This window comes from Mustela putorius, unplaced genomic scaffold (genome assembly GCF_011764305.1).
Source record: "Mustela putorius furo isolate JIRA1106 unplaced genomic scaffold, ASM1176430v1.1 tig00003853_pilon_pilon_pilon, whole genome shotgun sequence".
In the NCBI taxonomy this organism is placed as follows: Eukaryota; Metazoa; Chordata; class Mammalia; order Carnivora; family Mustelidae; genus Mustela; species Mustela putorius.
In genome coordinates, this window is record NW_025422005.1 from 41,095,828 (window position 1) to 41,117,726 (window position 21,899).

Here is a 21,899-nt window from a genome sequence, read left to right on the forward strand (position 1 = left end):
TAAAAAAAATACACTCATATTTCTCATCACAAGAGAATGCAAAGGAAATAATACAGTTGAAGAAAAATGCACATTTGTGACAGACTTGAAAACAGTAATTAAAAATTGAAATTATATACTGAACATGGAACTGCCTATTTTAACAAATGCTGTAAAAGGAATCTAGATGCACATCTGCAGTCTGAACAAAACAATCTACCATTCTGTAACCAAAGCTTTATATTCAAGTCAACTTAGTGGACTAATTTTAATCCTAAATGCAAAAATGTTTTTTCTACTTAAGAGCCAAGTCAGCTTTAATTTAAATTTTGACATGAGAGAACAAATTTTTATAAAAACAAAGAGTCATATCAGGTGAGAAGTTTACTTTTTCAAAAATAAATGTGCAAACTGTAAGACATGTCAAAAAGGAATATTTTGACAACTGAACTAAAGAGGCTGAAATATAAGGAAAACAAAAGAAAGCTACCATTTATTTAATGAGAAAAAGTTAACACACGTTATTGAAGATAATGATAAAAGAAGGAAAAGAAAAGAAATACTGACCAGTTCTTTACATTTAAGGTACTTTTGCTATCATTACTGTGATGGATTTCAATTAATCATGCCACTGGACCCTATGTAAAGATGAAATGACAGACACCTTGCCCTGTCAGAGTTTATGATCAATACAGATTAAATGCAAAAACCAAAGATCACAGAGGCAGCATCTGAATGTGCCTTAAAAGACCAATTCATGACCTATTAGTACATTAGTATACTCACAAACTCACAGACTAGCCTAGAAATACGACCTACGTCTCTAAAATTTAAAAAAAAAAACAGTTGCCTGAGAATCAGATAGTTTTGTGCTTCCTCAAAGCTATTCCACTTGCTATGTGACTTTTCCAAATCCTGATTTCAAGTCATACTAGAATCAAGCACTAAAGTAATTAATAGTAAACTGCAAAACTGATCAAGGCAAACAAAGCCTAAGAAAGCACTACTTCAAAGTAATTCTAAGGGTCATAACATAATACACTACCTTTGGATTGAACCACTAAAGTCATGTAATGAGCAGAATAGTAACGCATCCAGAATTCTTTCAGTCTAGCATGCGTATCAATATTATTCCTTTTTGGTTCATGTTTAAGTGTCTCAGCATTTCCTGTAAAAAATGATGAAAAAGATCACAGAAATGATAGTTTTATTTTGAACTATACTGAAATTAAAAAAATTTTTTTAAAGTTTACTTTGTCAAAAGTCTCTACACCAAAAATGCATACTCTGCTAATAATGTACAAGTAATGAAATAACCTAAGTGACTCAAGAATATAAAACTAGTATATAATAATAACAATAATATCAACACAGGACAAAAATTAACAAAAACAACTGTGATGTGTATTTTAACACATAAGGAATTAATATCCATTTGGCAATACCTTAACAACAACTGCCATAAGCTTTCTCTCTTAATAAGTAGTCTAGTATTCAATTCAGGTTTTATCTCTGAATTATTTCATTTATATTCTATATAATCCTTAAAAATAAATCATATAAACCAAGGTTGTCATATAAAATGTATGTAACTGTACAAAACATCCTTTGAATGAAGTTTTATTTATTTCCCATTTTTAAAATTTAAATTCAATTAACATATAATGTATTATTGGTTTCAGAGATAGAGGTCAGTGATACAGTCTTATATAATACCCAGTGCTCATTGCATCACATGCCCTCTTTTAACGTCCATCACCCAGTTACACCATCTCCCCACTTCCCTCTCCTCTAGCAGCTCTCAGTTTGTTTCCTATGATTAAGAGTCTCTTTTGGTTTATCCCTCTCTCTGATTTCATCTTGCTTTATTTTTTCCTCTTTTCCCCTATGATCCTCTGTTTTGTTTCTTAAATTCCACATTATCAGTGAGATCATACGATATTGTGTTTCTCTGATTGACTCATTTTGCTTAGCATAACACCCTCCAGTTCTATCCATGTCATTGAAAATGTCAAGATTTCACTTTTTTTAATGGCTGAGTACTACTTAGATCAACTCATCCCAGATTCTACACTATGGCAAGAGGGTTAACATTAGGTTGTAACTGAACTCTAACACTAAGAAAAAGCCATTATGAAAAACAGACACCATTTAAACAGTTTACTGATTAAACAAAATTTGGTCACCGCTCAAAAACTATTAAAGAAATCATTGCTGAATCTCTGTTGATAAATGGAAATGTCAGGCTGGGGTAGAGCACAGACTTTATAATTATATAAACAGAGGTTCAAATCTCACATCCACCACTGTGTGACTTAAGCAAATTAAATAACTTCTCTGAGCCTGTTTCTTTATCTTTAAATGGAGATAATGGTACCCAGCTCATAACATTGTTATGATGGTCAAATGAGGTAATTCATGTAGAATTAGCAGAGTATCTGATACTCAAAAAGCTTTCACAAAATGTTAGGTGCTATTCTTGATATATCCAATGTTAGAGAACCAAATACGTGCTTGAAAAGCTGCTGACTTATCCTAAATGGTAAAAGGTACCTAGCTACTCTGCTTTCATATTCTTCCATTCTTTATTAACTTTTCATATTTTCAATTTTCCTCAATTAGAAAACATGAAATAAGATTAAATATTTAGCATCTTACCCCAAAAAAATTTCCCCATAGGATGTCCAGGTCTCGCAAGGCTTCCAAACAACATTTCCTTTCTGTTTGCATCAGAAGGTCTTGCAAGTTGATATTCTGTCAGATTTAAAGAAACACTTTTAATAAAATGAAATTCAGTATTTGCTTTATTAATGGAAATTCAAGAACCGAACTGCACAGAACTGAAAGTAAGGAAGTGACAAAAATTAATTTTATGAATTTCATGTTATAAGACCGAAATGGGGAACTCAATGACATAGGCCAGGCTCTATGACTTAACATTCTGTAACTGTAGGCAGTTAATGCAACTTCTAGAGGTTTTCCCTTATTTTCAAATGAAACAAAATAGTTAACGACCTGAAGTTTTAATTCTAGGTTGCTGTGTCCCAGATTTTACTGATCAAGTGCTAATGAGATGTTAAACTCCTTATTACCGGAGAACTTTGTTGTATATGTTGTTGAAATTTCCTCCAAAACCAGCTATGTCAGTAAGAAAGTATTAATGGTTAAGAATAATCACTTTGAAGTCAGAAATATCTTCACTAGAATCCAACTTCTGCCATATAATAAGCTGTACAACCTTGAGGATATTCTCTAACTTCCTTGATTCTATTTCTGCATCTATAAAATGGAGTTATTTTTACTTATTTCATAGGATTTTTATAAGGATTAAAAAAAGATAAGATATATTCCTTCAACAATTATTTACTGAACATCTACTATGAGGCAGGTAATACTGAACCAGTTGCTAGAGGCAGAAATGTGGAAAAAAAGGGGTGGGGGTAGACCCAAGCCCTGCCCTCAAGGAGTTTACATTCTAGTAGGGGAGATAAACAATGAATGAACCAACAAACAGTGGTGGGTGCTATAAGAAAAATAAATCTGTGTAAGAGAATAGAGTGTGACAACAGGGTGGTCATAAAAGGCCTGAGGAAGTGACAAGTGAGCAAAATCCAAATAAAGTGAGGATGATATCATAGAAGTTCTGGGGAAGTTTTCTAGGTATGGAAATTATAAACTCAAGGGCTTTAAGACAAGAAATACCTCACTGAGCCATAGCCAGGGACACAAACGGTAACTGGAAGATGGAAAAGGCCAGGAAACAGCTTCTCTCTTACAGCCTCCAAAAGAAATGCAGCTAAGTAAGGAAGTAATTTAGACTTCTGACCTCCAACATTTAAGAAAATAAATCTGTGATATTTTGATAACTCAAGTTTCTGATAATCTGTTTTAGTGACAACAGAAAGATAACAGCCATGTAAACATATCCACAAAAAGTGATACATCCACAACAACTGATAAAAATAAGAGTACAAATATCTGAACACTTAGAGAACACATTCCACTACTTGATTAGATTTAAAAAGGCTTTGGCCATATTTTCAACTCAATCACTAAGACACATTGTGTAGGAAATTATACACATTTATGTGAGTATGAACTATCACTAAAATAAAAAGCTAATCATTAAGAACAATTTTTTTTCTCTACCATCTTCTTTTAGCAATAAGCTAATCCCATTTTAAAACCTACCCTGTGGACACTGACATGAGTTTCTGTTATCAAATGTATTCAAGAAAACTGTAGAACAGGGGCGCCTGGGTGGCTCAGTGGTTAAGCCGCTGCCTTCGGCTCAGGTCATGATCTCAGGGTCCTGGGATCGAGTCCCGCATCGGGCTCTCTGCTCAGCAGGGAGCCTGCTTCCCTCTCTCTCTCTCTCTGCCTGCCTCTCCATCTGCTTGTGATTTCTCTCTGTCAAATAAATAAATAAAATCTTTAAAAAAAAAAGAAAAGAAAAAAGAAAACTGTAGAACATTGAACACACCTATCTGCAATGTATAAACAAATGCTTTTAAATATAAACACCTAACCATTCCTTTGAAAGATTAGAACAAAAATAGATTGTCAATGCAGGGCACAGTGATCGAGTAATGAAGTTAGAACTATGTAATAAATTAAAAACCCAGGAAAGACTTTTTTTATAAGCAGATGAAAAGGAGTAAAAAAGGAAAATGAGAAGATGAATCTGCCAGAAAAGCTGAACCTCCCTTCAACTTCTCTAACAAAGAATGGACCATCCAAGCAAGCAGGCAACTAAAAACATGTAACCGATATAAGAATGATAGAAGAAAGACTATCACAACTGAATAGAAGAAAGTAACATCAGATTACTGAACTTTTGAAACTGGTTAATGAATTGTAATTCATGTAATGAATGGTAATCTTAAACTTTAAGAGCTCTTCCATCTCCCCCATCTTAAGTAAACCCTTCACATTTGGGAGGCTAAGTGACTAATCACATATACTGAGCTCTTCGTATCAGGTCACAAATTGAACTAGGTCTCCTCTCATCAAAAACAAATGAGCAGAGCAAAACAAAAACAACAAAGCTTTTAGCTTAAGTTCATTTTAAACCAAAACTACTTATTACATGTGTGTATCCACGTCATATATCACATATCTATTTCTATATAATATTTTAAAATATAATAAAATATATTTTGACTTAAACTTGTAAAATTGAATTACAGGTTTAATTTCGTAAATACCAACACTTCAACCCAATGTAGAAACTGTATAAGGAAAAACATACTTCAAAGTATTTAAGACAGAAAATAGGTCCTAGGTCCCAAAAAGTAGAAAAGTCTTTTAGAGTTTTCCTTGGTTATTTTGGTTTGTTATTTGATGAGGGAGCAGGAGGCTGGCTGAGGACAAAGCAAGACCACTCAACAAATACTTATCTGGATCTGTGATAAAAGAGACATTGTCGTAGGTAAATAACAAAAATGAAGAAAATAAATTCTTGATTATAAGAAGATAGGAAAGCTTGGAGGAATATAACTCCACCCTCTTCTACAAATAAGTTGAGGGCTACAGTCAGTTAAACTTTTAGAAGTTAAACACAAAATCTGCTGACTTCCAGCAGATGGCTTTCTAACCATCTACAGTTTACTCAGCTTAATGAATGCAGTAAGCCAGTATTACAACTCAACACTGAATCAAGCCAAAGAGGAAAATGCCACAAAAGGAGAAAACAAGTGCAGAAACCTGCCTCTTGAGTTCTTGCAAGCCAAGCCTAACCTGTATGAATTGAAAGTGCTCCCAAGTTTAGTATTACATGTTTTCAGTGCTAAAATAAAGCATGCAGGGTTATTCTATGGTGGAGCTATTTATTGGTACTCTGTAATTAAGGGATATTTATAGCACAGCTCTATAATGAAGCCTCACCCTATATAAGTACAGTTTTCCTTATGGTCTTCACTCTTTACATACTAAAGACAAGAAAAACTGTCAAAAAACAGAATTAAATGCATTTCCTATTCAAGGATTTAGCTTCTTCATCCATAAATATATCACAATTGTTTTCAGAACTACCAAAATTTAAACTACAAAGCACTGACACATAGAGGTAACAAAAGGTAAGCTATTTAAACATCAGTACTTAAAGTCTCAGAAAAAAAGTCTCTTCATGCAAAAGGAGTTATGTGAGCTTTTAAAGTTTCAACACACAGCATTAGCTTTAAGGATTAGGCTACCATCCTGCAAAAGATTAGTCACTATAGTAAAACCCTCAAAAAACAAAGATTGAAAAACAATAATCTATCATTCTTTTTTTCAAATCTACACTGAATTAAGACATTTAATGGTTTAGGAATAAATGATACATTTATTGCATTTCAGCCCTTTATGATACAAAGATAAAATGGCCTAGTGATAAAGAATCATGTATGTGTTAAATACCTAGTTCAATGCAAGAAATAATCATAAAATATAAAGCACTTATCTTACCACTATCAACAGCTTCAACCTCACGGTCAATTGCATCTCTTATCATTAGTGGATGAATGAAGAACTGAGCCCATCTGAAAAACAAAAACAAGCCCTAGCATTTCTGTTTCTGTTCAAGAAATCTTTTAATCAGTCAACATCTATTTTTTTATTAAGAAATCTATTAAGTTGGTGGCGCCTGGGTAGCTCTGCTAGTTAAGCCTCCAACTCTTGATTTCAGTTCAGGTCATGATCTCAGGGTTGTGAGATAAAGCCCCACATCAGGCTCCACACTCAGAGCGAAGTCTAAGATTCTCTTTCCCTCTCCCCTCTGTCCTCCCCTGGCTTGTGCACACATGCGTTCTCTCTCAATAAATAAACAGTCTTTAAAAAAAAAGAAGTTTATTAGGTTGGAAAATTAGTTCATAATCATGCATATGTAAAATCTAAATAATATTCTGCATTTCCATAAAGTCTACAAACTACCTTTTTTTCATGGTAACACTCATACAGAAAAGTACATAAAACAGGAACACAGACTAACACATAACTATAATGTAAACACCTGAGTGACTAGCCCATAAGTCAAAAAAACAGACCAGTGTCATAATTCTAAAAGCACCTAGCATCTACCTTATCCCTCAGCGTAAATATCTTAAATGTCATAATAATCACTTCTTTGCATTTCTTTATAGTTTTATCACTCATATATACATTACTAGACCAGTGTTTCTTGCCTTTCTTTTTCCCCATTATCAACCTTAGGTAGCCTTTTTAGATTTCCCTCAATCACTCTCCTTGAACTTTTAATATCAGATATACTGCTTATCTGTATATGTATCTGTGATTTTTTTAATACACATATAAAAAAATAGGTATGTAATAGGTATATAAAGCCTACTCTTTTATTCAATGCAGGGTTAGAAATGACTAAATTTTTTAAGTTAAAAATTAAAATTTTAGGGACGCCTGGGTGGCTCAGTTGGTTGGACGACTGCCTTCGGCTCAGGTCATGATCCTGGAGTCCCGGGATCGAGTCCCGCATCGGACTCCCAGCTCCATGGGGAGTCTGCTTCTCTCTCTGACCTTCTCCTCGTTCATGCTCTCTCTCACTGTCTTCTCTCAAGTAAATAAATAAAATCTTTAAAAAAAAAAATATTTCACTTGGCTTTATAACTGTTATTTGCTTTTTAACGTAATTTACATAAATTGTGATGCATCAAATTACATATATTTACATTTATATAAGAATAACAATGAAAAAAATTTTTAATTAACATCTACTTTTCCAGCAAATAAAACTGAAAAAGTTAATTTTCTACAATTCTTAGTAAACTTTTCCCTTTTGCTTGATTCAAAAAAGAAACTTTTAATTAGCTACTAAATACTAATAATTGATATTTTCTTCTTTTCAGTACTGGTATAATTAATGGGTTGATAGCTTCTGTTCAATTAAATAATAAAACAGCATGTTTCTATTTAATTCTTAACGCCAAAGTCATACACAAAAGCACAGAGTATCAAACCAACATTCACAAAGCAGCAAATGGAACCAACTGGCATGTGCAGACCACCTCTACTGATGACTTCAAAATCAAGCAATAATTTGAAAGTCCTCCAATTACCTATCCAACACAATTTTGCAGTACTGACATTGCATATGCTTTATATGTCTTTTATGAATTCATATCACTATAAGTGGTGCTCATGAAAACTCAAAAAAAGCTCAAGAAAACTCAAAACAGAGATTAGGTATTAAGTAAAGGTTTTATCAGGTAGCGTTAAGCTTTGGAGGGTGACAAACCATTATAATTCTGACCATTTTTTCACCTCCAAAGAACAATTTTTTGCCACCAACAGGAAAGATCATCCCTGCTAAGAATATATGTTCTAGACAAAATCTAGTTTTGTTTCTGACTTTATGTAAATGGAAATACACTATACATATTCTTTACATCTTACTTATTTAATATTCACCCATGATGGCACATGTGGGGCTGTGGGTCATTTATTTTCACTGCAGAATATTCCACTGCATTAATTTATTCATCTAAGGTACTGCAAATGAACATCTGGTCTAGTTTCAGGTTTGAACTATTACAATCAATGCTGCTATAAATTCTTAGCAAAGTGTATTGGGGCACATTTGCACAAGTTTGTCTAGGTATAAATCCAGGAAAGAACTCCTACATAATAGTGTATGCATGCACATGTTTAATAGCACTATATAAAACAAAATTTGTATCACCCTCACGTGGTATAGTCTGACTTTAGTATTTACTGCAACTTTTAAGAGTATGTACGTTAAATCTCATACTGGCTTTAATTTACATTTTCTCAATTCCTAATGAGACTGAATACCATTTCATATATTTATTAATCATTTCAGGAGCACCCAGGTGGCTCAGTTGTTAAGCATCTGACTTTAGCTCGGGTCATGAGCCCAGAGTCCTGGAATCGAGCGCTGCATCAGGCTCCCTGTTCGGTGGAAAACCTGCTTCTCACTCTCCCACTCTCCCTGCTTCTGTCCCCTCTCTCACTGTGTCTCTGTCAAATAAATAAATAAAATCTTTAAAAAATATATCATTTGAATTTTTTCTTTTGTAGAATACCTGTTTGAGGCTTTTTTTCTATTAGGTTGTATTTTTTGATTCTAGTAATATATATGCTTATTCATTTTATACATTTAATTATGTTATAATTATATATATAATCTAATAATTAAAAATCAGTGAGAGTTATTTTAAATATAAGTCCTTGGTTATATGTGTTGCAATAATATTCTTCTATTTTAAACTTGCTTTTTACCCCACACTCTTTATAGCAACTTTTTTTAAAAGATTTTTTTTTCAAAGATTTTACTTATTTATTTGACACACAGAGAGAGAAATCACAAGTAGGCAGAGAGGCAGACAGAGAGAGAGGGGGAAGCAGGCTCTCTGCTGAACAGAAAGCCTGATGCAGGACTCGATCCCAGGACCCTGAGATCATGACCTAAGCCGAAGGCAGAGGCTTACCACACTGAGCCACCCAGGTGCCCTTTTTAAAAGATTTTTATTAGGACTTCTGGGTGGCTCAGTTGATTAGGCATGTGCCTTCAGCTCAGGCCAAAATACCAGGGTCCTGAGATGGAGTCCTGCATTGGGCTCCTTGCTCAGGAGGGAGCCTGCTTCTCCCTCTGCCTGCCACTCCACTTGCCTGTGCTATCTCTCTGACAAATAAATGAAATCTTGGGGGGAAAAAAAAAGTTCTATTTATTCATTTGAAAGACACAGAGAGTGAGTACACAAGAGGGGGGCAGGGGTGGAGGGGCTGAGGGAGAAGCAGACTCTCTGCTAAGCAGGGAGTCTAATATGGGGCTCCATCCACCCCATGATCAGGGATCATGACCTGAGCTGAAGGCAGCTGCTTAACTGACTGAGCCACCTAGGCACCCCTATAGTATCTTTTGATTAACATAATGTAGTTATCACTTTTCCTTTACATTTTGTGCTTTTTATATCTTGTTTGGTAACTCTTACCAAGGCTAAAGTTACCCTTAACTCTGAAACTTTTAGTTGTACTTTCTGATCTATGATCTACCTGGAATTAGCCATTTGTGTATGTTGTGAGGCAAGGAGTCAATTTTGTTTCTGGCTTTACAGAAGCCCAATTATATTAGAATAATTTCTTTTTTTTTTTTTAAAGATTTAATTTATTTATTTGACAGAGATCACAAGTAGGCAGAGAGGCAGGCAGAGAGAGAGAGAGAGAGGGAAGCAGGCTTCCTGCGGAGCAGAGAGCCCAATGCGGGGCTCGATCCCAGGACCCTGAGATCATGACCAGAGCCGAAGGCAGCAGCCCAAACCACTGAGCCACCCAGGCGCCCCTAGAATAATTTCTTAAAAAGCTCTTTCATCACCGTTCCACAGTGCCCCTACCAAAAATCAAGTGTCTACTTATGTGTTGGTCTATTTCCAGGATTTCTCTTCTGTTCCATTGGTCTCTTTGCTTAGCCCCCTGTGAACATCATGTCTTTTTTTTTTTTTATATTTTATTTATTTATTTGACAGGGTAGGCAGAGAGGCAGGCAGAGAGAGAGGGGGAAGCAGGCTCCCTGCAGAGCAGAGAGCCCGATGTGGGCTCGATCCCAGGACCCTGGGATCATGACCTGAGCCAAAGGCAGAGGCTTTAATCCACTGAGCCACCCAGCTGCCCCAACATCATGTCTTAATTACAAAACAAATCTAAGTATCTACCAGGTCACAAGTCCTGCTATCCTGTTATTTTTCCTTTGAAAAAATAATTGGACCTCTGCCTCTCCTTACAAATTTTAGACTTAGCTTTTCTTTTTTTTTTTTTTTTTTTTTAGATTTTATTTATTTATCAGAGAGAGAGGGAGAGAGCGAGCACAGGCAGACAGAATGGCAGACAGAGGCAGAGGGAGAAGCAGGCTCCCTGCTGAGCAAGGAGCCCGATGTGGGACTCGATCCCAGGACGCTGGGATCATGACCTGAGCCGAAGGCAGCTGCTTAACCAACTGAGCCACCCAGGCGTCCCTAGACTTAGCTTTTCTATTTAAAACTACATATATCTTCTGGGGTGCCTGGGTGGCTCAGTGTGTTAAGCCTCTGCCTTGGGCTCAGGTCATGATCTCAGCGTCCTGGGATCAATCCCCTCATTGGGCTCTCTGCTCGGCGGGGAGCCTGCTTCCTCCTCTCTCTCTCTGCCTGCTTGTGATCTCTCTGTCAAATGAATAAATAAAATAGCAAAAAAAAAAACAAAAACATATATCTTCTGAGATCTTGGCTGCAATATCACTGAATCTGTACATTAACTAGTAAAACTGACATCACTAAAAAGAAAAATAAATAAGGCTTCAAATCCAAGAATACTATTTCTTCTCAATTTACTTAGTTCTTTACTATCTCACAATAAGGTTTTAATATATTCTCTGAAAATAGGACTTAGACATAATTTTTGGAATGACTTCTGAGTATTTATTTATTTTTACAGCTTTAAAGGTATTTTAACTGTTGCTCCTACAGAGAAATACTACTGACTTTTATATATTAAACATACCATTTTATCACTTTTTATTTTATATATCAAGCCACATTACATTATGCTGTTAATAATTTATCCCTAGAAAAACCTGAATTTTCTATATTCACAATCATATTACCTACTATGACAGCTGTGTATTTTGCTTATTTTTCTTTTTTGCCTAATAGAATGATAAACAGAAGCGATCACAACTTGCATCTCTGTCTCACATCTAATCTCAACTTGAAAGCTTTCAAGGTTTCACCACTAAATATAAGGCTTGGTTCAAAATATGAAATATCATATTGAGAAAGCTGACATACTCTGTTTGCTAAGAACATCTTCATGAACAGATACTGAATTTCATCACATAATTTTTTTTCTACATATATTTTTTTCTTCAATCTGACAATGTGATGGGGGCAACCTGGGTGGCTCAATCAGTTAAGTGGCTGTCTTCAGCTTAGGTCATGATCCCAGGCTCCTGGGATCAAGCCCCAAATCAGGCTCCCTACTCAGCCAGGGCCTGCTTCCTCCTCTCCCTCTGCCTGCCATCTCCCTGTTTGTGCTCTCTGTCAAATAAATAAAATCTTAAAAAAAAAAAAATCTGACAAAGTGATAAACTGCATTAATTGATTTTCTCATGTTAACATTACCTCATATTTTCTAACCCAACTCAATACTACTGTATTATCCTTATTAGATATTGCTATTTGTATATAATTATGGTCTATAATTTTTCTTATACTATACTTTCTTATATCAAGGTCATGGTATCTCCATAAATGAGGGAGGAATTATTTCTTCCTTCAAGTTTTTATAGAACTCTAAACCTAACAGTTTCTTTTTAAGATGATTTTTTCATTATAAATTCAATTCTTTAAATGATTATAAGATTATTCAAACTTTTTATTGTAATTTCTCCCATTGGGTGTTGTAAATTATATTTCTAAGAATATATGTACTTCCAGGGTTTTTTTGCTTACTGGCACAGGTATTCAAAATACCTTATTATATTTTCAATATCTGAAAGATGGTTAAGTCATATTCTTTTTCATTCCTGGCATTTGCACGTATTTTTTCCCCTTGACCAGTTTTGTGAAAGTCTTATCTATTTTATCAGTTTTTTCCAAGAACCCACATCTAGCTTTCCAGTTTTGTTTTAAACAATACATATTGTTTGGTTCTACTGAGAAATAACTCAAAATCTGCAAAATTCCCTTTTAAAGAGTATAATTAAGCAGATTTACTACATTCACAGGATTGTGAAAACACTAAGCAACAATTTCAGAAAATTTCATTGCCTCCTAAATCAACCCTGTACTTGTTAACAGTTATTCCCCATCATCCCAGCCCTTGGCAACTACTACTCTACTTTTGGTATCTGTGGATTTCCCTATTCTGCACATTCCTTATAAATGAAACCACACATTATGACAGACACAAAAGTCCGGCCTCTTTCACTTAGCATAATGTTTTCAAGATTCATTCATGTTGTAGTATGTATCAGGACATCATTCCCTTCCTATTGCTAAGTAATATTCCATTATATGGCTATATCATATTTTATCTATTCATCAGTTGATGGATATTTGGGTTATTTCTACTTAGACCTATTATGAATATAACTGTTGCTATGAACATCCATGTACAAATTTTTGTGTAGATGTTTTTTCAATTCTCTAGGTTACATACTAAGTGGGGAAGTGCTGGGACATATGATACCTCTATTTAACTTTTTGAGGAAGCACTAAACTGTTTTCCCACATAGCTGTACCACCAGCAATGTATGAAGGTCCTAATTTCTTGGAATATTCACTAGTTATTATTTTTCTTTTTCAAATTGTGTGAAATGGTAACTCATTGTGGTTTTTTATTTTCATTTCCCTAGTGACTACTGAAGTTGAGCATCTTATTCATGTGCTTATTGGCCATCTACATGTCTTCTTCAGAGAACTATCTATTCAGATCCTTTACCCATTTTTAATTCTTTTTTTTGTTTTTGTTTTTAAAGATTTTTATTTATTTATTGAGAGAGAGGTAGTGAGAGAGAGCATGAGCGAAGTGAAATCAAAGGAGAAGCAGACTCCCCATGGAGCTGGGACTTGATCTCAGGACTCCGGGATCATGACCTGAGCCGAAGGCAGTCCAACCAACTGAGCCACCCAGGCGCCCCACCCATTTTTAATTCTTAAGTTAAATTTGCATTGTCTTTTATTGTTGAGCTATGAGTTCTAAACATATTTTCTCCTAGTCTCTTGTCGGATACGTGATTCAAAAGTAGTTTCTTGGGGCACCTGGGTGGCTCAGTGGGTTAAGCCGCTGCCTTCGGCTCGGGTCATGATCTCAGTGTCCTGGGATCGGGTCCCACATTGGGCTCTCTGCTCAGCAGGGAGCCTGCTTCCCTCTCTCTCTCTCTCTACTTGTGATCTCTGTCAAATAAATAAATAAAATCTTAAAAAAAAAAAAAAGGTAGTTTCTTCTGTGAGCTGTCTTCCCACTTTCAACATATGGCAATTTATAGCTAAAAAGTTTTTGATTATAATGGAGTCTAATTTATCTAGTTTTTCCCTTCTTGTTTTTACTTTAGGTGTCATATCTGAAAAGAAGTATTGTCAAATCCGAAGTTACAAACATGTATGCCTATGTTTTCTTCAGAGATGGTAGTTCTTGCTTTGACATTTAAGTCTATGACTCAATTTGTTAATGTTTGTATCTAGTTATCCCAGTAACATTTGTTGAAAACCTTTTCTTTCCCAATGAATTGTCTTGGAGCCCTTCTAACTAACCATAAATGTAATGGTTTATTTCTGGAGTCTCAATGCTATTTCACTGATCTGTCTATCCCTATGCCAGTACCATACTGGTTTGATTACTACACCTTTCAGTAAGTGTTTAATTTGGGAATAGGAGTCCTTCAAGTTTTATTCTCTTTCAAAATAATTTTTGCTATCCTGGTCTCTTCTCTTCCACTGAATCTAAGATAAGCTCACTTATTAATTTCTTCAAATAAGGCAGTTGAAATTTTGATACAATTTAAACTGAGGGGCCGCTGGGTGGCTAAGTTTTGATTTTGATCCAGGGTTGTCAGACAGGCTCCATGCTCAGCAGTGTGTGTTCTAGAGTTTCTCTCCCTCTTCCTGTGCTCCTACTCCGCATGCACACACTTGTTCTCTCTCTCAAATAAATAAATCTTTAAAAAAATTAAACTGAACCTGTAAATCAGCTAAGGAAGTATTACCATCTTAACAACATAAAGTCTTACAATCTATAAACATGAGTTGTTTTTGCTGTAATTTGGGTTTTCTTTAATTTATTTCAACAATTTTTTGTGGCTTTAAACATGCAACTCTTATACTTCCTTTATTAAAATTATTCCTTGGTATTTTATTTTTTTGGATGTTATTGTCAAAGGAATTTTTTCTTAATTTCATTTTTGGGTTTTCATTGCTTGTGTACTGAAATACAATTGATTTTTGTACACCCATCTTCTATCCAGCAACTTTGCTGAACTCAGTATTAGCTCTAACAGTTCTTCTGTGGAATCTATAGGATTATGTATAAACAAATTCTTATTATTTGTGATAGCTATGCTCTCTAAAGCTGCCATGACTGCTGAACTAGCAAATCCTAAACCACTGTCCTAGGGGAAAATGTATACACACACACACACTATGATCTTAAATTCCAAATCCTTAAATCCTATCTCATCCTAGTAGCTTCAATATTGTATGGTAGTCCTTTTTATTTTGGTAAGACCATAGAAATGTTTACTTTTAGGCACCTGGGTGGCTCAGTCAGTTAAGTGCTACCTTTGGCTTAGGTCATGATCTCAGGGTTCTGGGATCCAGTCCCACATCAGGATCCCTGCTCACCGGGGCATCTTCTTCTACCCCCGCCCCTACACCCACTCATGCTCTCTCCTCTCTCTGTAAATAAATGAAAAATAGGAAGGAAGGAAGGACAGAAGAAAAGAAGGAAGGGAGAGAGGGAGGGAGGAAGGGAAAGAAGAAAAAGGAAATGTTTCCTACTTCATTCCTGCTTTTAATAATCTGAGTCTTCATTTTCAGTATAGCTGGAGGTTTGTCAATTTTGTTTTTTTTCAACTTTTTGGTTTTCTCTATTTTCTATACCCTATTTCATCAATTTCCACTCTAAATTTTATTATCCTTCCTTCTGTTTATTTGGGCTTAAATTGTGTTTTCTTGCCTAGTTAAGATGTAAGTTTACACCTTTCTTTTATAATGGAGGTATTTACAGCTATAAATGTCCCTCTGAGCAGAGTTTTTGCTGCATCTTATACATTTTCATATGCTGTTTTCATGTTTATTAGTCTCTAAGTATTTTTTAACTTCTTTTGTGATTTCTTCTTTGACCCACTGATTTGAGAGTCTATGGTTTAATTTTTACACATGTAGAATTCTCCAAGTTTCCTTCCATTAATGATTTTCAATTCCATTCCATTACAGTTACAGAACACAATCTGTAATTTCAATGCTTTCAAATTTATTGGGAATTATTTTCATGAAGTAATAAATGTCAATGCTGGAGAATGATCCAAGCTGCACTTAAGAAGAATGTGTGTATTCTGCTCACTTTGGATGGAATATCCTATAGATGTCTACCAGTTTAGACTGATGTTCACATCTTCCATTTTCTGTTGATCTACCTAGTTGTGGTATGCTTTATTAAAAGTGGAATTTGGAATGCATAGGTGGCACAGTCAATGGGGCATCCAACTCTTGGTTTCAGCTCAGATCATGATTTTGTGGTCGTAAAACCGAGCTCCATGTCAGGTTCTGTGCGTGGCGCAGAGTATGCTTAAGATTCTCTCCTCCTATGCCGCTTTCAACCCCATTCTTTCTCTCTCTCTAAAATAAATACATGTTTAAAAAAAAAAAAGTGGAGGGGTGCCTAAGAGCCTCAGTCAGTTGAGCATCTGCCTTCAGCTTAGGTCATGATCTTGGGGCCCTGAGATTGAGCCCCATGGTGGGCTCCCCGCTCAGCAGAGAGTCTGCTTCTCCCTCTTCCTCTGCTCCTCCCCTCTGCTTGTGCTCTCTCTCAAATAAATAAACAAATGAATAAATCTTATTTAAAAAGTATAATTTTACACTTCCAACTATTATTATTGTATTGTGTATTTCTCCCTTCAATTATGCCAGTTTTGTTTCATGTATTTTGGGGCTTTTGACAGATCAGTGTATGTTTATAACTATTTTTTTTTTAAGAGTTTATTTATTTGACAGAGAGAGACATAGCAAGAAAAGGAACACAGGCAGGAGGAGTGGGAGAGGAAGAAGCAGACTTCCCGCTGAACAAGGCACCTGATGTGGGACTCGATCCCAGGACCAGAGTCTGGTTGTGAGCTAAAAAAAACACTGAGGACTGTCCATGGGAGGGTCCCGGGTGCACAGAGGGGAGAGAAAGACTCCCACACTGGGGAGCCCAGACAAATTCCCATAATATTTGGTTTTGAAAAACAGAGGGGCTGAATTTCAGAAGTTCTTATAACCAGCAGGACTTAAAACCTGGTACTTGAAGAATCAGTGGGCTTGGCTCTGAGAGCTGGAAGAGCAAGAGGAAACTAAGTCCCTACCCTTAAAGAGACAGCAAAACAAACAGTCCCACAGAGACAGCATAGAAGCAGCAGTTTGAAAATCACCTGGGATCACAAGAGGGAGATTTACTAATCTCAGAGCCTGTGCTATATGAACAGGGACCAGTTGGGAGACTTCTCCAGGAACAAAGGAGTTTGGGTGGGGGGGGGGGACAATTTCCTCCCCCTACTACCAGCCTAAGCACATAACACAATACTGACACTCTCTACCTAACTTGCTAACATCGCCAACCCACACCTGCATTCTCCTGTGGACATGCCCCTTCAGCCAAGCCTGTTCTCCACATCTCTTTCCACAGCAGATCAGGGCAAACTTTACTAACACCCTGCATCCTACATGCTTCTACAGATCTGCCCCCTCCAATACAGCCTTGGTGAGAGCCTATCCAATGTAATGCCACAAACCTGACAGTGTGCAACAGTACCAATGTGCCAGCACCCCTCCAAAGTGACTCCTGCCCCAAAGAAAAGGAAAGATAACCACATATACCAGTCACACAGCAGCCCCAACAGTGGGCTGGGAGTAGACAGCTGGTCTGATTGCAGGCCTTGCCCGCCAACAAAAGTTTCTCAGGGGACAAAACAGGAAAAGCACTCTAGAGTTTGGTGCTACAGCATCTCTGGCAAATGCTCAGTCTGACTCAACTAAAGCCCAAGGTGGCCCCAGACTGGCCCACTAACAGCAAAGGAACCGAACAAACAAAAGAGAAGTTGCATTGCAGACAAGTGGACTAAAAAAAAAAAGCAGCTCAGCCACAACAGCAGGACATACAAAACACACATAGGAGACACCCTGAAGTACCAAGTTCTAGTGAACAGAGGATACTGCATTACAGGGCATGACCTTTTCTTCAAAAGACTGTTACTTTCAAGAGCAGGAGACATAGCTGAATTGCCTAACATACAGAAACAGACTCAAAAAGTTAAACGAAATGAAGAGACAGAGGAATATGTCTCAAATGAAAAAATAGGACAAAACCATAGTAAGAGATGTAAATGAAACAGAGATAAGTAATATGCCTGATAGAGAATTTAAACTAACAATAAAGATACTCACTGGACTTGAGAAAAGACTGGAGGACCTCAGTGAGACCCCTTACTAAGAGACAGAAAACATAAAGAACCAATCAGAGATGAAGAACTCAATAAATTAAAAATACAGTAGATGGAATACATTTTAGATGAAAAGCAGCAGGTGAATGGATCAGGGACCTGGAACACAGAATAACAGAAAACAATCAAGATGGGGGGAGAGGAAAAAAATATAAAATGAAAATAGACTTAGAAAACTTAATGACATCATGAAATATATTAACATTCATTTTATAGGTATCTCAGAAGAGAGGAATGGCGACAGAAAATTTATTTGAAGAAATAGCTGAAAACTCCCTGAATCTGGGTGAAGGAAGCAGAAATCCAGATCCAGGTAGCACACAGAACCCACAACAAAATCAACCCAAGAAGGTCCAAACCAAGACACATTGTAATTAAAGTGGCCAGAAGTAGTGATAGAGAATTTTAAAAGCAGCAAGAGAAAAGAAAACCATTACATATAAGGGAAACCTCATAAGGCTGCTAGCTGATTTTTCATCAGAAGCTTTGCCAGTCAGATGAGAGTGGCATGATATATCCAAAGTGCTGAAGGGGAAACATCAGCAGTCAAGAATACTCCATCCAGTAAGGCTACCATTCAGAACAGGAGGAGAGCTAAAGAGTTTCCCAGACAGACAAAGGTTAAAAGAAATCATGATCACCAAAACAGTCCTATTAGAAATACTAAAGGGGACTCTGAGTGGAAAGCAAAGGCTATAAATAAGAGTTTAAAAAGTAGGAAATACAAAAGTGGTAAAAAAATAAGTATATCTGTAAACATCAGTTAAGACACTCTCAAAAGAAAAAGATGTAAAGTATGACACCGTATACCTAAAACACAGTGAGTAGAGGAGTAAAGAATGGGCTAAAACTTAAGTGACCATTAACTTAATATAGACTACTATATGCAAAAGATGTTACACAAACCAAATGGTAGCTGTAAATCAAAAACTAGTAACAGATTTGAAAAAATAAAGAGAAAGAAATCCAAGTATTTCACTAAAGAAAGCCAAATAATCAAGACAGAAGAGGGCATGAGAAGGAATAGAGAAGAATTACAAAACAGCCATAAAACAAGTAATAAGATGGTAGTAAATACATATATACCATTAATTACACCAAATATAAAAGAATTAAACACTCAAATCAAAAGACATAGAGTAATGGAATGGATAAAAAAGCAAGATCCATCTATATGCTACCTACAAGTGACTCACTTCTGCCCTAAAGACACATGCAGATTGAAAGTGAAGGGATAGATGGTGGCGCCTGGGTGGCTCAGTGGGTTAAAGCCTCTGTCTTCAGCTCAGGTCATGATCCCAGGGTCCTGGGATCGAGCCCTACATCGGGCTCTCTGCTCAGCGAGAAGCCTGCTTCCCCCCTCTCTGCCTGCCTCTCTGCCTACTTGTGATCTGTCAAATAAATAAATAAAATCTTAAAAAAAAAAATGAAAGAAAGAAAGTGAAGAGATAGAGAAGTATTTATCACACAAATGGATGTGAACAGAAAGCTGGAGTAGCAATACTTTTACCAGATAAAACAGACTTTAAAACAAAGACTATAACAAGAGAACAAGAAGGACACTGTAGAATCATAAAGGGAACAATCCCAACAAGAAGATATAATAATTGTAAATATTTATGCACCCAATATACGAGCCTAACATAAACATAAAGAAAGTAATCACTAGTAACAGAGTAATAGTAGGGAACTTTGATCCTCTATTTATATGAATGGACAGATTATTCAAACAGAAAATCAACAAAGAAACAATGAATTTGAATGACACATTGCACCAGATGGATCTAAAACATACACTCAGAACATTCCATCCTAAAGCAGCAGAACATTTTTTTTTTCAAGTGCACAGGAACATTCTCCAGGATTACATATAGGGCCACAAAACAAGTCTACACAACTTTTAAGACTGAAGTTATACCATGCATCTTTTCTAACCACAATGCTATGAACTACAAATCAACCACAAGAAAAAAAATCTGGAAAGAGCACAATTACATGGACGTTAAATAACATGCTACTAAACAATGAGCAGGTCAATAAGAAATCAGAGAAAATTAAAAAAAGACATGGAGACAAATAAAAATGAAAGCACAACAGTTAAAATCTTTGACAAGCAGCAAGCTTTTATAAGAGGGAAGTTTACAGCAATACAGGTCTAACTCAAGAAGCAAGAAAAATGTTTCAAATAAGCAAACTAATTTTACCTCTAAAGGAGCTAGGAAAAGAACAAGCAAAACCCAAAACCAACAGAAGGAAAGAAATAATAAAGACTAGAGCAGAAATAAATAAAACAGAAACAAATAAAAAGAACAGATCAATGAAACAAGGAGCCAGTTATTTGAAAAAGAAAAAAAAATCAACGAAATTGATAAACCTTCAGCCAGGCTCATCAAACAAACAGAGGACTCAAGTAAACAAATCAGAAATGAAAGGAAAAATAACAGACACCACAGAAATACAAAGGATTATAAGAGAATATTCTGAAAAATTATAAGCCCACAAATTATACAACCTAGAAGAAATCATTAAATTCCTAGAAACATATAACCTACCAAAACTGAATCAGAAAGAAAATTTGAACAGACTGGTTACCAAAAATTAAATGGAATCAGTAATGAAAAAACTCCCAGAAACAAAAGTTCAGGACCAGACCACTTCACAGATGAATGCTATCAAACATTTAAAGAAGAGTTAATACCTATTCTTCTCAAACTATTCTAAAAAAAGAGGAAGGAAGCTGCTAAAATCATTCTATGAGGCCAGCATTACCCTGATAACAAAAACAGATAAAGACATTACAAAAAAAGAGAAACTACAGGCCAACATCTCTGATGAACACAGATCCAAAAATCCTCAACAAAATATTAGCTAACTAAATCCAATAATACATTAAGAAAAGCATTCACCACAAACAAGTGGATTTCTGGGGTGCAAGGATGGTTCAATATTTGCAAATCAACTGTTTTGTTACATCATATCAACACGAGAAAAGAATTTTTAAAATCATATTATCATTTCAATAGATACAGGAAAAGCATTTGACAAAGTACAAGACCCATTCATGATTTAAAAAAAAAAAAAAACCTCAACAAATTAGGTTAGAGGGAATATACCTCAACATTTTAAGACTGAATTTGAAAAACACACAGCTAACATCATATTCAATGGGGAAAAACTAAGAGCTTTGCTCCTAAGGTCCAAACAAGACAAGTATGTCCATTCTCACCACATTTATACAACACAATCCTGAAAGTCCTAGCCACAATAATTAGACAATGAGAAGAAATAAAACGCATTCAAATTAGTAAGGAAAAAGTAAAACTTGCACTATTTGTTGATGACATGATACTATATATAGAAAACTCAAAAGACTCCACCAAAAAATTCCTAGAACTGATGAATGAATTCAGTAAAGTTGCAGGATACAAAAATCAATATACAGTAATGCATTGCATTTCTATACACTAATAATAAGCACCAAAAATCTAATAAAACAATCCCACTTACAATTACACCAAAAATAATAAAATACCTAGGAATAAACTTAAGGAGTTGAAAGAACTGTACTCTGAAAACTATAAAACACTGATGAAAGAAACTGAAGATGACACAAACAAATAGATAGATATTCCATGCTCAGGGATTAAAAGAAAAATATTGTTAAAATGCCCATACTACCCAAAGCAATCTACAGATTTAATGCAATCCTTATCAAAACACCAACAGCATTTTTCACAGA

General features: G+C 35.7%; 1 protein-coding gene across 3 annotated transcripts in view; it reads right to left on the bottom strand.

Moving 5' to 3' along the window:
• The window catches only part of NRDC (nardilysin convertase), a 105,899-nt gene that overhangs the window by 33,546 nt on the left and 50,454 nt on the right, over positions 1-21,899 (bottom strand). For all 3 annotated transcript variants that reach the window (XR_006601748.1, XM_004774481.3, XM_004774482.3), the window contains 3 exons: positions 6,427-6,500; positions 2,638-2,733; positions 1,025-1,147 (listed from right to left, as the gene is read on the bottom strand). Coding sequence is in view for 2 of the 3 variants with exons in the window: in XM_004774481.3 (XP_004774538.1) it covers positions 1,025-1,147; positions 2,638-2,733; positions 6,427-6,500 (293 nt within the window). In the remaining variant the exon portion in view is untranslated. The remainder of the gene's footprint in view (positions 1-1,024; positions 1,148-2,637; positions 2,734-6,426; positions 6,501-21,899) is intronic.